The following is a 17,911-nucleotide window of genomic DNA, read 5'->3' as shown; positions in this document are numbered from 1 at the left end:
GAATTGTAATAGATACGATTGATTTAATTATCGGTTAAAATATATCCGGATATATTTTTGTTTAACGAATTTATAAATAATGAACATTTTTTTTTTTCTAGAAAATAGAAAGTAGACAATTAGAAAACATATTTTTTAATTTCTAAAGAAGATTAAGAACGTATTAAAGATACTTTTCACAATAATAACGGAGAGAATGTATATTTTTAATTGAAACGGAAACTATTTTCTCTTTAATATTTACATTTGTGAAATATTGGTAAAATACTTGTTACTTTCTATAAAAACTTTTTCTAACAAAAGTTTAAAAAAAAAATAAGAAAATAATGTTATTTTCTATTGAATATTTTTCAGGTATATACGGAAAAAGATATCCTTATTCTATATCATGGAAACGATCTTGAATTATTTTTATTCAGACAATTAATGATTAAAGAAGCATTTAGATAGAGACTGAAAAGAGACTGCTCGACATCGTGTTCACTGCGATCGTGGTTCAAAATATTCAACTATCATCTCTACCCTCGATACCCACGTGGCACGTGGATAATGTATAGATTTATACTTGTTTGTTTATTTATTGTTAGGTAGCAAACATGAAAAAGAAAAAAAAAAATGGCGAATAAAATGTTCGCGGTGCAGAGAGGAGCCAACTTTTAGATCAACCTTGACTGTTTAGCCTTTAGATTTTATTAGCTTTATAAGAATGACTAAAACATTATTTTGTTGATATATATATAGTACGACACATTATTGATTATAAATCATAAATAATCTGTAAATATACGAGACCAATGCAATATGTTTTATGTTTTTAAAAAAATTATTCACATAATCCTTATACCATTAAATTTAAATTAATATTGTTCGATATATATATATATATAGCTTGATATAATTTATTATTAAAAAATAATTTTATTTATTTGTTTAAAAAGATAATATTTTTAACTTAATGCAAGATATACTATGTACTTTTTGTATAAATCTCGGAAACACTATAAAATATGTGTTATGTATACTTTATACGATATGTAAATTCTGTAAAAAAAAAAGTCACTTTGTAAGTTTTAGTAAAAACACGTAAAATCGTAATTTAGGAGACTTTTCTATTTTCTTTTTTTTAAACGATACATTACGAATTTTTCTTATTTATCTTTGTTGAACGAAATTAATAATGAAAATTTTCGCGTTATTAGAAATATTTTTTTAATAGAATCTTTTACGGGAAACGAATATACATACGTAAAACGTTTGTTCTGCGTCTTACTAAGTTTAAAATTGGCGCTATTCTATCGTACGTATATACGTGAGATTAATTATTCATTCCTTTAAATTATTTTTAATTTCAATATAAATAAAATCAATTTTTAAAAGTGTTATATAGGTGTCCGTTATATTAGATTTATAAATAACAATAATATTGCATTATATAAGAAAAATGTATAAAGCAAAAAAATATAAGTGAGAAATAACCACATATATCGTGCAGCGGCCATTTTGTTGGGAACACGCGCGCGCGGCTTGGCCACAAACGAAAAATAGTCTGAGTACAGTGTGCTACGAGTACGTACAATTTTTCTGTTGTGTGAATCGTTTACATTATTTTTTGTAAAAAATCGTCTCATAAACTTGAATAAAGTGACAATTGATATCGTGTTCGTCATTCTTTAAAGGCGTCGCTGTCAAAGAAACGTGTAAACGCGTTTGATTGGTCGGAACAAAAAAATCCGCGAAGATACAGATTACATGAAATGCTACATAATGCGACGCAAATATACCAATATGTACAATGATTGGCTTAAACTATTTCACGATGTTTTTTCGAATGAAAAATACGATTGTACGAGTATCTGAATCGTGAACGTTCAACATGCGTATAATAGTAAGTAAATCAAAAGTAAGCATGTCGGTTTACTATAATGTATGACGCACAGGAATACATGCATGCACACATAAACGTACACTTCAAAGAGGTAGAGGTCACTAGCCTTACGTACCACGGGGTCGTGTTCTCATTTTGCTTCGGTATCGTGAAAACTTCTTTTAAGTATATTGCACATTGTCTTGATCAGATTGTTTCCGTGACCGTCAGCCATAATGTAAAAATAAGCGTACTCTTTGAAAGAAACAGAAAGAGAAAAAAGAGAAAGACAGAAAACAGGGTTGATTGACACGTCCCTGTGATTTTACTCTTCTAGTGTACAGTATTTTATGTGCCTTCTCGATTTATCTTTTTCTCTTTAATATTGGTTACATTGCACATGATTACATTACATTGTTCTTTTATTCTTGTGCTCTTTTGATTCACTATCGTAATCGAATTGTCAAAGAGAGGTATAAGTGAGGTTATGAACGTGTCAGCCAATGTTATACTTCGTGGTGTCGTTAAATAACTTTCAAATCAAATAAATGTTATAATTTATTTCTAAAGTGCTTTTCATATTGTGAATATAAAGTGTATTTATTATTAAAAAGTGAAACGCGATATAACAAAAGGTAATTCATATATTTAAAGTAATTGTTATAACCTTTTGTTAAATATTATTATTGGTTGGCAAAATACGATAAAAGTAATATATAAATAAACTACTTCTCTCTTTTATATAAACTATGACATTTTAATGTGATGTATAATTTAATTATTCGTAAAATAGTCAATAAATTTTATTTCTGCAAATAGAAATGGTGATATAAAGTTTGAGACATCATTTACGCAGAAAATAATTTCTTCTAAACTTCAATTACTACAATTTTTAATGTTATTACTTAATAGATAAAGCTTTTGCATCATTTCAAATAACGAACAAAGATGATGAATAGAATATCGATATAATTGTGAATATATTGATATTGTGTTGTTATTATTATTATTATTTATTTTGTTTGTTTGTAATATTATATCGTATTATAATATTTGCTATAATATTGTACGATTCTAACCTCAAACTTTTAGATAAATTCGTATTGATGTAATCTCATTTACCGACCATCTGCCGATAAAAGAGATTATTAAGCAGTTATTCGTATAAATACGTTTACGATATAAATGCGTTTATTCATCGTATATTTATTAAATTATCGATTATAACATTAATGTATTATATTTTATTTTGCAGAATAAAAATGAAACGCACGAATGGATAATATATCGCTTGAAAGAAAAACTTTATAGTTTAACTTGTCGATAATATTATATGCTCATATGGTAACATGATAACAGTGAATTTAAAATACCTCAAAAATTCATTATTATTACTTACATATTTATATGTATGCAAATATTGCAAATGAATCTTTAGAATATATCGATGTAAAAATGGCAGATAATAAGATAGAAGTTATAGATTTAATAAAAGCAGCAGATAAGAAAGAAGTATTAAATAATCCTACCACATCTACAAAAAAAGTGGAAGATAACGAAAAGCAAGATATTTCTAATAAAAATAACTTGGAGACAAATAATTCTTCTGAAAAGAATTCAAATGTAGTTACTATTATTGATGTAAAAGAAGATGAATCGAATTTAAATTCAGAAGATTTTAAGAAAATTGAAAATATTTCATCTCAAAATGAAAAGCATAAAAGAGATGATGTAACGATGAATATAAGACTAAAAAAAATCGATAATGATGAAAATTCTAAAGAGATAGAAAATTCATCTTCAAAAGTTAAAGATATTAAAAATATTTCAGAAGAAGAGGAAACATTGAATGAAATATTAAAGGTAGTAGTACACGAAAATTTAAGTTCATCGGAGGTTCGGCAGCTTCCTGTGGAATCCAAAAATTTAAACCAAGAAAATAAAAGTGATAGTGAAGATAATAAAGAAAAAACGGACAAAGAGAAAGAAAAGGAAAAGGCGAAAGAAATTGTGAATGATAAAGCAAATATCGTCGTAATAAGTGAAATTGTATCGTCTAGAAGAGATTCGGAAACGAAACAATCTATAGAGATTGTTGAACACATGGAAGTTGGAATCGTAGGACCTCCTACCACTGTTAGCGAGCTTATTAACGAAGAGGAATTAAGAGCAGAATCTGCATTATCGACTGATCAAAAAGTTCAGGATCATGTAGCAGAATGGGTACAGAATTCTGCTAAAGTTGAAGAATTGGTTGTAGAAGAAGATGAAACTCCTATTAATAATGCTTCACAGGAGAAGAAGAATGTGAGGGAGAAGAGGACCAGAAAAAAGAAAAATAACGATGTTCTTGCTTTACCTACTAGAAAATCTCAAAGGATTGTTAGCAACATCATCAAAAAAAGTATCAAATGGTGAGTAAAGTTTTACTAATTTTTTTTACATTTGTTTAATTTATATTTTTAAGAATTGTTATTCAAAAATTTTTATTATTAATCGATATAAATTATTATTACGCTATTATTATATTTTTTAAATAGTAAGTATAATATAAAGATATATAAATTCGATATTTTCAATTAAATACGAAACGATTCGAATAAACATAATTTTTTTTCAATTAACTTATACAACTAATTGAAAATATATATATATATTTCTCGTATTATCGAAAACATAGATTAATAATGATAAAGATTTAAAAAAATTTTATAAAAATTTAAAAAATTGACGCGATTAATAAATACGTTCAACGCTTAGTAATTTTGTGTTTTAAACGAGATTAAAATACAATGTTTAATTAGTATTACTTAAAAATATTATTGTTTACATTAATAGCCTTGGCTCGACATTCCTATTCTTTACATTCTTGTTTTACCTCGAAACAACGAGAAAGCACCATTTTATAATTATAAAGCGATAACGAGTTCTCCAAACGATTATTATCAGGAGTTAAAGATTGTTTTCCATTTCGAAACGAATGTTCTCATTACACGGACATCATTACAGTACACGTTATCAAATTCCATTGGACGTCGTCATGTCGATGTTGTCGGGTTTTGGATCGACATTCCGATTACAGAATCATTCGGTTATTTTGCTCGAATTCACAAAGATATCGCGGTTGTATATGTTGTACTGCGTGCGCATTTCGAAAGGTATATACGCCGTAACGAAGAATTGAGACACCGCGTGTAAAATCGTCTTTTGTAACGAGGTTGCCGTGCACGTTCTCCGGCACGGAAGAACGGCCGCTCACTCTGCACCGACATCTTTCGATCGGCGAATTCGAGCTTCTACATCGTTCTACTTCCTTTTTTCGCCGTAATCGCCGATGCTGTCCAAGATTGGCGTTATCGGCCGATAAAGTCGGGCTAAGAGGAGCATTGACGAGCGCGCAAACGCGCGTTAACGATGTGGCATCGGAGGGAGTGGGAGTGAGAAGGAAAAATGAATACGGGGAGAGAAAAATATTGACCGTAGAACGATAAGCAACGCGGTAGCGTCGATAACACGATGACTATTTTCTATTATATCTTCTTCTCGTCTCGTGTAAAATAAAAATTCTATTTTTTCTTTCTTCTTTTTATTTTTAAATTTCATTTCCAATTTATTTTTTTTTCGTTCCCTTTTTGTTATTATTATTACAAACGTGTAACGCGAGATAATAACGATCGGACTTGGGATATTTCGTATCGTTGCAACAGGAAACGCACAAAAAGAGCGACGATCGAGTTTGGTCGTTAACCTCTTACGCTTGGAATTGTACTTCCTCGAATTGATTGGTTACTCGGAAATCTCGCGGTCGAGCATGAATTGCCTCTTCGTATTTCGCTTATCAACCGGGCATCTTTCTCGAATTGTGCATATAATATCTAGCATCAGATCGAATAAATGATTTGATTTCGTTTTTTTCGATTATTCGACTGTATGACATTGAAAAAAAAAAAAAAAAAGAATAGGGAAAAAAAATAATGGATAGAGGAGAATAATACACATCGATAACTGTAATTCGTATAGAAAAAAAAAAAAAAAAAAAAAAAGAAACGCGTAATAATTACGTTATCTCTTATCGTTAGGCATAAAAGAATTTATACGAGCAACTTTTAAGAAACATGAAAATTAAATTACGCGATCTGTTATGGATGTTTGAATTAGCTACGTTACATAAAGGTTAAACGAGACTAATACGGAGGTCGTAACACTAGCGATGACAATCTTCTGAATTAACGTTCATTTCTATTTACCACACTTATAATAACTGGCTATTGATAATATTCACAGCGGTAAGGGTGGTGGTAACAATTTAACGATCTTCTTTAAATATATATATATATATATATCGAACATAAAAACGTAATGTCGAGATATTTCAAGGAACGAATATCGGAGAAAGATTTTCTGAAATTACTTTTATGGCTTGTAAAGTAGACATATACTCTATTCAATGCAAAACTATCCAACCCGTTAAAAACGAACAACGACAAGCAAAACAAGTATTTCCTCGACCTTCGAATGCTTGCTCTCAAGGGCAAGATTAACTACCTGCGTTAATCCGTCGATATCCATCGAATTGTTACCCTACTTTACCAACCGATTCCACGTTCTATCCAAAATGTACATACGTATTTTATCTTAAACATACTACATATACATCTTACACATCTTACACATATCATATATATATAGATTTGTTAGAAACTCGTCGTCATTTCCCGTAATTAATCGTATTCATCGGAAAGAGGCGTTCGTGCATTGTCGATCTGGTCCCAGGCCAAGGCTGCCGGTCTCGCAACCCCGGATGAAAGTGGAGCGAGTGGTGTGTGCGAGTCTGAGAGGGGCGTTAATCCCTGCGAACGGTACCATAGAAACGGTACCGGTGGGGTCGTTACGTGCGCCTGCAGACCGTCGAGCCACCACTCTAACCGGGCTACTACGCTCCGCCGGTACCAGATACACGGGCGGCGTGCGTGCGAGCGAGAGGCCACGATACAATCCAACCCAAGGCCCCCCCAAGAAAAGGGGAAGGTCTTCTTTGTCCCTCGGTCCCTCGGGCGAAGGACCGCGCGGCCAGATGTCGGCTCACCACGGATCCTTGCGACTGTTCGCCCGCCCGCCCGCCCGCCCGCCCGTCTGCACTCTCCGCACCAATCCTCGCGCGCTTCCTTATCGACGCGCGCATGTGTGCGCGCGTACGTGTGCCCACGTACACCCTCCCAACGTGGGCGCACGCACGCGTACGTCACTCCTCGCGTCCCGTCCACGCTCACGGGTATTGCGTATCCTTCGTGGGTATTTTTGGTGGCGGCCGGTTGCCTTGGTCGTATATAGAGAGCGCGCGGCTCTGCAGAGTCCTCGGTAACGCTTTCCTTCCTTCCTTATATACGAGGGATGATTCTTCTTCGATTTTATCGTGCAAAATTGTACCGCGTAAATAAATTACGCGACGAAAATTTTATTGTAATTTTTTTTTTTTCTTTTTTCTATTTTTTTACTGGTATCGGCTCGATGGAGAGTATTTCTCGCTCGCAGCATCGAGGCCCCTTTCTCGTTAGCGTATAACGGGTCTTTCCTGGAATTTTCTAGGTATACACCACGTAGTCGGTGGCACGGTTCGCCGATCCAGGTTGTTTCCTTGCGCGGCCTTGAACAGGTTTGGTACCTGTTTGAGACCATAGAAATGCTTTGTCTCAGCAGCAGGGATAAGACCGTTTCGAGGGGATTTGAAAAAACCTTTCCACAATACTTTCTCTTTCTCTCTCTCTCTTCGTGCGTAATATTTTAAACGAAGCTGGCCACCAATTCGTGATACCTCTTTAAACGTCGTAAATAATTATTGCAATTGTGTCATAAAACCGTCCCTTTCGGGAGACTTCGCTTATTCAAGGAAAAGTGCAGACAAGCATTTTGATTTACGATTTGTCACTTCCTCCCGAGCAGAGACATTTCAAGAAGAAGAACGGTACCACAGGTAATTTTCCTATTTAAATTTCTTCCGCCCGGGTAGAAAAATTCGAATGGAACGACTTATCCACTCTCACTTGGAGGAAATGGAAACCAGATTGCCTCGTAGGTAGAAAAATTCGTGGCTTCTATACACAACAGAAAAATAGTCGTTAATGTTAAATTCGTTAAAACTGATTATTTGTTCGAACAGTTAGAACGAATGGAATATGCTCTATCCCTTGACCGAGCATATCCCCTTTAATTAGAACGTTTTTCGATGTACCTGGTTTCAAGAGATAAAGAAAAAAAGGATAGAGAAAAATCGTGTAAACTTTCCAATATTTTTAAAATTCTTTCTCGAGTAGAGAGAAAGGGGAGAGAGATTCGGGGTAAGCAAGTAAGTAGGTAGGTAGGTACTACCTCCCTTGTCTGGTTCCCAAGAAATAAATCATTCCTCTCGAACCGACCTCGGTGACATCAGGGGCCATCTGCAGCAGTGAAAAGTCTTTTTCAATGTGTACATGATGTATTTGTGTACGTGCGCGTCAAGGTTGAAGGTTAAACACGCGCGGCTGTAACAAGGCGGAATATGAATACAGGGTTGGAAGCGCAATTATAATATACGTAGATTATTCGAGAGCGCATCCTCTCGAATAATCGTATCCTTCGTATGTGCTGGCAACAGGTAATAAATAAAATATCGCCGACACCACGTAATCTCTTCTCGATATCCTTGCTCCCCTCCACTTGTTGTCGTAGCGCTCGTCGCGGAGATAGAAATCGAGCACGGAGACACACGCGTTTTATTATTGTAAACACAACAGCAGTCAGCGGTCGCGAAACGAGTCGCGTCGGAGTGGGGATACGCGAGTGAGAGCGCTCGGGGAAAGGAGAGAGAGAGAGAGAGAGAAAATAGAAGAAAGAAAGAGGAGAGGGAAAAGGAAAAAAGTCTATTGTTGGATCAACTTGAGGAGTAGTAGTGTAGTTGGCGCGAGGAGAAGGTGACGTTTTCATTGGTCTTTGATCTTTGGTATCCTGGTAACGCGGCAATGACGTCATCCGGTGATCCAAGCTCGGTCGGTTACCATCCGTTACCAGTGTGCAACACGCCGACCCTCGGGCGTGCCTTCCAGCCCCTGTACGTTTCACAACCCCCTCCTGGAAATCTCCCTCGCAATTCCGCCCTCCAAACGGGCTCTGACCCCTCTTTTAGCTTGCGCTATCGCGTTTGTAGCAATAACGAGAGGAAGGAAGGAGCGGAGAGGAGAGAGAGTTCTCTCAGGGCGCGAGACGCGATATGGGTTCCATGGGTACCCATCTTCCTTTCAACCCTTTCGCTTTCGTGCTCGAGGGGGGAGAGAAAGAGAGAGAGAGAGAGAGAAAAAAGATATCGAGTTTTTTTTTCGAGCGAAAAAAGAAAAGAAAGTTTGTCTTCTCTACTTTATCGACGAGGAGAGATATCGATCGGTCGCGTGTCTTATTAAGGGGATATGGAACAATATTCGATATCGATTGTTTTCGTTCCGTTTTCGTTGTTTTAGACTTTAACGTTGTTTTCCGTTAAGCGAGCGACTTCGATGCGACGTTGGAGCGATTTTCTCGGTGTCGGTGCTCTCTCTCTCTCTCTCGAATTTCGACGATCATATTATTCTCTCTCTTCAATCATTTATCGTCTCCAAGTAGATATTCGCCCGAATAATTTCAATTCTTCGTGCCCAGTCGGTACATCGATACTGCAGTCTGTCCACTTCTACCGAAATAATTTAACCTCGCGTAATAAACGTTGAGTTTACGTTCGATAAAAGAAACAAAGATAGATCTTTTTAGACGAATGTAACGATGGCGATTTAAATTCTAATTCTGCTCGCTTCTATTTGTAACAAAGTAGGATTAAAAGCAACTGGTGTTTTTTTTTTTTTCTAGTACATATATATATATATATAGAACTCGACAATTTTGGTCGACTGGTTTAATGCAGAAGCAACAGGCGCTGTTTCGTTCGTTCCCTGATACTACTCGTCAAACTCGAATACAAAACTAGATCTGATCCACTCGGGTTCTCTATTTAAATAGCGCGAAGACGGGGATTTGTAAAGGTTCGAAAATGCAATACGACAGGTTTTCTGGCATCTGTGTGCCAGAAAAGGAAAAGAAAAATTCGAAGCCTACGTAATACATTTCCATGAAACTATTTTTAAAAAAAAATAATTCGCATCAACGTATTATCAAAATATTTATAATCGATAGATACGTAAAAAAAAAAAAAAAATGATGCAATATTTTTCTTTTTTTTTTTTTTTCTTCTTTTTGCTTCTCCGACGTGTAAACGATCGTCGTCTCGTCTCGGAAAACGTCTCGTCGTTTTTGTACCCGGAGTAACGGGGACAAAGGAAAGATGAATTAAACATAACTCGGTACAACCGATCGGATGGTCATACTTTATACATTACTAACCACGCGACAATGCATCTGCTCACTTTTTTCTTTTATTTTAAAAGCGTCTATAACTTCTTCTTTATCACGATAATTCTTCGCCTTGCTACGCGACTCTATTAAGATTATCTGATAATGGATTCAAATGTACACGTTGTATCAACAGCTGGGAAAAGGGACTTATAGGATTGGATCGATTAATTAAAATCGAAGATATCTAAACGATATGCGTGTAAAATTTAAGAAGAAGAAGAGTTTATTCTATTATTTAATTAAAATATTTCTATCTTGAAATAATAATTTAATATTACAATTATAATTTAAATTACAATGAAAATTAAATTAAAATTATAATTATAATTTAATCGTTGTACGATTTTCCAATTCTCGCGTGAAAATTCCAAGCGGATCTCCAGAAGATTTCAACGCGACGTCGCACGGCGAACGCTCGAACTTGCTCCTCCACCGCCGAACAGAGCAGCCACCACGCTCCCTCAATCTCTTTTCTTCCTCGTCCCACCGCGCGAAAACGTCGGTCGCGATATGATCGATCGTGTATTCGACGATAGCGGCGTCCACGAAGCGTGACACGTGGAACAATCGGTGGTGTAATCGTGGCGGACGATTTGGAAAGCGTCTCGGGATGTTGACGGATTTGGGAGGAGGCCGTTCGAATTCTCCAGAGAGACTTGGACGGCAGGTTTTGGCAGGCAGGCAGGCAGGCAGCGCAGGCAAAGAGAGGGTGGCTTGGACTTCGGTTCGGATGGCGGGTATTGATCCTAGCGAACCTAGCAGCGGGGTGGCTGGGACCCCGCCTCAAGGATGAAGGGTGTCTCCCCTTCTCTCTCTCTCTCTCTGTCGTCCCCTTTCGCTCGAGCCTCGAACAGTGTCGGCCGGTGTTGAAGCGGGACGAGGATAGAGAGAAGAAGCTCACGCGAGTGGGGTAGTTGCCCCTTAAGAGAGAGGGGTGAACCACCTAGAACGCGCCCGTGTACCAAAGATACCATCCCTTTAGGCCGGCGGTAATAAGCGCGGCCCGAAGTGGTTGGAAAAACGAGGGACCGAGAGCCATGAACGGTGGAAAAATATCTTGAGAAGCCAGGTGAGCCCATCGAAGCCTCCTTTTTCCCCCGCCCGCTAAATAATAACACGCCGTGTCGCCCTCTTTTCTTCTCTCCTCTGTTGCTCCTCCTTCCCCCGCCCCCCCCTCCCTCCTCCGCTTCAGCGGAGAACCACCGGAGCGACCGTCGCTGCCTCTCTTCTTCGCCACGCCAATCCGAAAATGTAAAATTTTCTCTCGGTAACCGTACGTTTTTCGATATATATATATATACGTATATTGTACGCTTTTCGATATATATATATACGTATATTGTATGTATATACGTATATATATATACGAATATTGTACGTATATACATATATATATACGTATATTGTACGTATATACATATATATATATATACGTATATTGTACGTATGTACACGTATACGGGAATTGAAGATGGATGGACGATTCCTTTCTTCGTTCAGGAGCGAGTGGATATCGCATTTTTCCTCCCAGTGTGTCTTCATCGATAAGTTGCGCACTGGCTTACCAGCCGATCGCGCGTGACGTCACACTTTTTTCTATGGTAACGCAGATATATTTTCTTGCGCGCGAATGCTTCGACCAATGAGTCACTGACTACTTTCAATGGCGTACTTCCTCGGCCTCGTGTATTCGCCTCGTGTGCATTATGCCATCCTCCTCGTCGATCGTTCGATCATCGCTCGAAAACTCGGTTAAAAATAATCCTTCGCTCGCGGTAAGTTATATAATTATTTTTTGGGATCGATACTCTATATCCATTTGGAAATGTTTCGAACGAAATTTTCGATATGTAATATTCAACTGTAATATTCGTTCGAGATAATGAGACGGCTTTTCGATGTCGAAGTCCGTTCCGCTCTTTGTCACGAATATATATTATTTGCATCATTGTGCAAATAGAAGGATCCTCTCCTTGTAAACACCTTGTATTTACAAAAAGAGTTAGAGAGAGAGAGAGAGAGGTTATCGAAGGGAGGATAAAAAGATAGTAGCAAACTGCTGGTCACCGGTACCATCTCACGGCCGCCCTCGGGCAGAAACTTTTCGATCCTCTGCGTGCTCGGTGAATGCGCCGCAGTACGCATGCTCCGCTCTTCCGTACTGGCAGACTCATGTGCGAAGATGGGTTACCACCAGGCACATCAAGTTCCGATTACGGTTTCTGGCGACACAATATACATTCCCATGGTCGTGAAATTATTATGACGACAAGGCGGAACGTAATTTCGCTTTCGTTTCAATCGATCGAGAAAAATGCTTTCTTACCTTGATTACTTGAAATCGTATTGATTCGAATATATATATATTTTAAGAATTATAATATTTTTTTTTAAGGATTCGAGAACGTTTTAAGAATAAATATTTAGATATTTCGAATTTTTATTTAATTGATCCCCTTTTGAAGTAACGAATATAAAAGTAAATTAATAATTTATAAATAATATTATAGTGTAACTTGTATATACTTTGACAAGAAGGAAAGAAGGACAAAAAAAAAGGGAAAATTATAAAAAGAACGATTACACGTAACATGGTGATAGAATTGATTTTCATACGTAAACGCGTCGAATCGAGAACGCAGCCGCGGCTAGAGAAGCAGAACGGCGACGAAGGTTACAGTGACGATGACGTTTGAACGGCGCAGCCTATCACGGAATATTTCCGTTTCTAGCAGATAACGGTCGGGACAGATTAAAAAAGAAAAGGCGGTTGAGATCGAAAAATGGTCGGCAGTTCGGTTTGTGTGGGCAAATCTACGGCCGAGGCCAGAAACCTCCGTCCGTCCTACGAAAAGGTATTTTTCGACCTGTATATCTACGAGTCGTGTCGTGTCGTGTTGAAACGGCGAAAGAGAGCCCCGCAGCTGCGCATCCTTCTTGGTCGTTCTCCAGGCAGCCGTGTCTGGTGGCCCCAAGAGTCGGAGACGCCTCGGCTTATTTCCCTCCTGTGCCAGCTGTGCGAAGCGCCCGCACACAGCCTGCCCCGCTAAGACATCGACGTGACGAGGATGGACGTATCGGGTTCTAACGTCGGGCGGACAGAGAGAGCGAGAGCGAGAGAGAGGGAACGACCGTTCTAGCCTACCGACAGAGTACGAAAAGCGAAACGTGCTCTAGTAGCCGAAACGGAGAGAAAGACGAATAGCTGTGTGTCGCGACGGAGTGGAAAGGGACGCGCGGCTATTCCTCTCTTTCTCCCTCCCATTTCTTCCTTCGCTCGCTCTACCTACCGTTGGATCAAGAGAAAGAGGAGGCGACTTGGGCAACGAGGGGGAAGGAGAAAGGTTACCCTCGATCGTTTGATGGTGGGGTCAGGTTGCCACGGAGGTTCGGAGGGGAGAGTGAGACCACCGGAAATCGGTCTGTCCTTATTTGAGAGACCGCGTGAACCACACGGAGGTCTGGGCTTTCGTGCCTGCTTCCACTCTTTTCGATGGCTTCTCTCTTAGATGGCTCCACGCGGTAGAAACGAGCATCGACCGCGCATTCAGGCAAAAACTTTTTCGACAGAAATCCTCTCTCGATCGTGTTGTTGGAATCGTTGAAAGGATCTGGTATATAGATGAATCGTTATACGGACGTTTTCTCGCGGATGCGAGTTTTTCGAGAAAATCGTCGGACGGTTGGTGGGGAGAAGGAAGAGACGTGTGAAACGTGGGGGAGATACCTACTCCTAGCTGGCGCGTTCGTCGCGCTGGTTATACGATATCGCAAAAGGGGGAAAAGATCCTCGTCGTGAAGCGATGGGAAGTATGTAGTAGCATTGCAGAAGAACGTTTGTCTCTTGGAACTGGAGCATCTCTATACTACGCCGGCTTGTCGAAGACCTTCTCTGATATCGATGACGATACGGCAGATTATTTTTACTGCGTGCTAAAAATAACAAGGAATAACTTTTGATTTTTTTTCTCTTTTTTTTTTTTTTTTCTATCATCGAAGATTCGCAACGAAATTACGTTATCTTTATTGCCGTGAAACTTTCATAAAGATAAAATTATGAAATCGAGAAATTCTCTCTTAGGATTAAATTGGCGAATAGTTGAAGAGAAGGAGGCTTTGGATGAAACGTAAAGGAAGAAAAAAAAAAATTGGATCGATGCAAACACGTGATAACAACTATAAAATATTTACACTCGCGTTTTATCTAACAAAGGTAAATCTGTCTATCTGTCCAGGGAACGAGCCAATAATACGACAATTCGAAACCATTAATCCAACGTATGTAACGCAGAAGGGCGTTCATTATCTGTGTTACGCGTGTCTTCATTATCAAACCAAAATGGTTGATATGGCGAACCGAGTATCGTTGAATTATATTATTATAAATATAATTGTTAATTCGTCTCGCTCTCGAGGATCCTCCTTCTCGAACTGATTCTTTATCAGTTCGATAATTAACTCCGGGAGCGTCGGGAAAAATGTAGATTTCGCAACACGTGAAATGCAACTTTGAAGATTTTTTTTTTTCTTTCGATCGATTTATCTTCGATTTATTTTTTTTTTCAATTTAATTAATAATTACGACACTTTGGAAAATTTCAAAAAGAAAATTAATTTTTTTTCCATCTCTCGTCCAATGGTATTTATTATTCGAATTTATTTATCGTCTTCGTGAACGATATTGAAATATTTAATTTCCGGGGAAAAACGAAGCCTTTGGAAGCGTTTAAGGTGTTGCAGAGGCGAGGGATGTCGTGTGCCAACATCCCTCGTTCCATGCCAGATCTCCTTTTTTCTTTCACCCCCCCCCCCCCCCTTTTTGACCCTCTTCCTCCTCTTCGACAAATAATACATCTTCTCGAAACTTCCTTTCTTTCCGTCGATCCGAAGGATCACGATCGATCCGGATGATTTGGACACCGATCCATTGATTCGTGGAATTTTCTTGTATCCAGACAATTAACCGGACTTATTGATCGTGCAGTGCAATACAGTTTCGGTTCGGTTGCGATCGAACGGGGTCAAGTTCTCCTTCCTTTGTGCCACGTAAGATGCCATGAGAACCTGATTAGCGGCAATAAAAGAGAAATAGTAGTGTAAATTCGATCGAGATAGGAACAGGATACGATTCGAGGGAAAAAAAGAGAAATGTCGTCGAGAGAATATTTGAAAACGTATTTCGAGAGTGAATTATATATCGAATGGGTATATTTGATTTTTCGTTCCGATTATTATCTCAGTCGGTCACGGAAAATTAAATTCCGTAATGCATGGAGGATCGAGACTCTTTTATCTTCCGTTACTTTGGTTTGGGTATGAAAATGGCGTGGTCTTCCGCCAAGTTGTTCGCCAAGGCGTTAAATTTTAAAAATTTTTCTTATCGAAATTAATTTCGAACGAGTAAAAATTAGTAGATATAATTATATATGTATTTATATTATCCGAATGTGCAATGTCCGTTGAAATTATTTGTATTTTCGAAGAGAAAAAGTGTATTATCGCGAGTGTGACAAACGTACAATCATACGTACGATAACGTATGCAAAGAGGCGATTACGCGTTCGAAATGTCGGATGGATCGAAGATTCCATCGTTGCTGCGATACTCGAACTTCTTCTTCGTTTCGAGTATTTTTAGAGGCGCCCTCTTATACGTAACGACGCGAAACACGTTGTGCAATTTTCCTTGCTAATCTCTCTAGCGAGGTGTAACAATATTTCCAGTAGCCGAAAAGAATCGATATACATCTCGGTCGATACATGAAGTCGGGATCGAACGCGCGTCCACGCTAAAGAGACAAGATTTACGAAATATTCTTCTTAAACGCGTGTCCGCTCGATGCACAATAGTCGAGGGATTCAACGTGCATTCTTGCAGACAAAGCGAGAAGCTGTTCACAGAGGCGAAGAGAAAAAGAGCGCGTAACCTAACGCCCCTGCGAGGACCAGGTCGGCAAGGAAGTGCGAGTTGGTCGAGGGATAGCGAGGAGAAAGGGAGAGAGAGAGAAAGAGAAAGAGAGAGAGAGGAAATCGGTAGCAGTTGGCTATACCGGATAACAGAGGCAAGGAGGACCGCGTGGTTCGAGGGGTGGCGAACCCCTGAAGGACCCTAGTCGGTAGCGGTGACCTCCTCCCTCTTTTTCCCTGTCTCCCTGGTCTCTGTTCCTTTCCAACCCTGCCCCCTCCACGGTACTCGTCATCCCTGCCGCGACGGCACCGGAGCACGATCATTGGTTCACCGGTTTCACGCAGACACGAGGAGGCACACGCAGCTGCCACTGGCTGTCTCTTGTTCCACGGCCGGACCCGATCGGCCAGTCCGAAGGAGAAGCAGCGCGCGTGCAGTAGTTAGCACGTTGTCTGTCACGCGTGATATATACCCAACACGAGTTCTTTATTACACGATCGCGGTATATACACGGATCGACGGTTCTATTTTCCTTCTCGACGTGCCATTATCCTCGGGGGAGTTACACAGCCATCCGTTTCCGTTCTTTCCGCTCGGTTGCAAGAAGAGACGCGGTTGCCCCTTTGGTGTTTCCTCTCTCGTGGCCTACCACGAGTCGTACTTACACAAGTTCGGCGATTTTCGTACACGCTCGTCGACGATCGTCGTTGAGCCACCGTCATCCGTCGCCATCTTGACGGTCCGCCCACCAATCAACGTCACGATCACGTAGCGCTGATCGTCACGGAACGGAGAAAGGTACACGAGGCGACACCTTTCGCCGGCAGCGCGGAACCCCGTCTCTCCCACGTGTCGCGGAAAAAGACGTATGCGACACACGCGTTCCCGATCGTCGTCTCGTTGCCGTTGCCCTTTCTCTAATTTACAACCCCCACCCTCGCGCACTGGACGGTCGATTTATACGAGGCGCGCGACCGCGTGTGCGTGTGACGTTTTGAATTTGACTCGCGAGGAAGTGGTGGCGTCTATCGGCAGGCCTACGCACACATCGTTTTTCGGTACTCCGCCGTCTCTACTCCCTTTCCCCCTCCACGCTTCTCGCGTCTGCTTGTCTCTTTCGCTCTTTGCTCCCTGGCCCCCTTCTACGTCGCCGGCCACAGTTCGCAGGGCGTCGCACGCAGGGCGGTACCGATGCCCTTTCGACCTCCCGCGGTCATCCAGAGTACGCAAGAGTGCTTCCGTCGCGTGACTGTCTCGTTCTCGATTCTCACGTTCTAACGACATCGTTCCGAGACATTTGTATGTTTGAACCTCTTCTGTTTGCAACGGTCGTCCTTTGAGAACACGTTCGTTCTCCTTTTGTCGTATACACATACACACACGCGCGCGCGCGTATTCATACACGTGTCGTGCGTCGTGTTGCATAGAAAAAAAAATCCAGAGGACCAGGGGAAGGGGATTTCGAACAATTTGAACGTTCAACATTTCCATTTTTGCCGCGCTTCCCTGTGTTGTGTGGGTCCGCGTACACCCACGTGCGTCTGTTTTGAGTATCCAAGTGTCACCGGTTCCTGGCAAAACGCATCTATCTAGTCACGTTCTCTCACCAAAGCGAAACGAAAGGAACTACTCGTCGAAAATTTGCCCTTCATCGATCGAGGATCGAGAAAGAAAATTCACTGGAAATAAAGGAACGAAGGAAGGAAAAGAGAAAAAGTTGGGATCAAG

General features: G+C 39.7%; 2 protein-coding genes and 1 non-coding gene across 5 annotated transcripts in view; all 3 read left to right on the top strand.

The window, feature by feature from the left end:
- Positions 1-800, top strand: part of LOC724737 (trichohyalin) — a 34,640-nt gene extending 33,840 nt beyond the window's left edge. Inside the window, exons 4-5 of one of the 2 annotated variants that reach the window (XM_026439737.1) lie at positions 102-259; positions 355-800. The gene's annotated coding sequence lies outside the window, so the exon portion shown is untranslated. Of the gene's footprint in view, positions 1-101 lie in introns of both variants that reach the window. The other variant, XM_026439736.1, reaches the window with a different exon arrangement.
- Positions 801-1,469: 669 nt separating this feature from the next.
- The window catches only part of LOC100578706, a 32,133-nt gene continuing 15,691 nt past the window's right edge, over positions 1,470-17,911 (top strand). Inside the window, exons 1-2 of one of the 2 annotated variants that reach the window (XM_026439738.1) lie at positions 1,470-1,885; positions 3,120-4,278. In XM_026439738.1, the coding sequence (XP_026295523.1) occupies positions 3,272-4,278 (1,007 nt within the window). In that variant the 5' untranslated portion in view covers positions 1,470-1,885; positions 3,120-3,271. Of the gene's footprint in view, positions 1,886-1,967; positions 2,500-3,119; positions 4,279-17,911 lie in introns of those variants that run through there. The other variant, XM_026439739.1, reaches the window with a different exon arrangement.
- Positions 13,461-13,538, top strand: Mir6055 (microRNA 6055). The gene has a single exon (NR_127330.1). It is a non-coding gene; the product is annotated as a microRNA 6055 (primary transcript).

The sequence above is a fragment of the Apis mellifera genome, linkage group LG3 (genome assembly GCF_003254395.2).
Source record: "Apis mellifera strain DH4 linkage group LG3, Amel_HAv3.1, whole genome shotgun sequence".
Classification (NCBI taxonomy): domain Eukaryota; kingdom Metazoa; phylum Arthropoda; class Insecta; order Hymenoptera; family Apidae; genus Apis; species Apis mellifera.
This window is presented reverse-complemented; position numbering and strand designations above follow the sequence as displayed.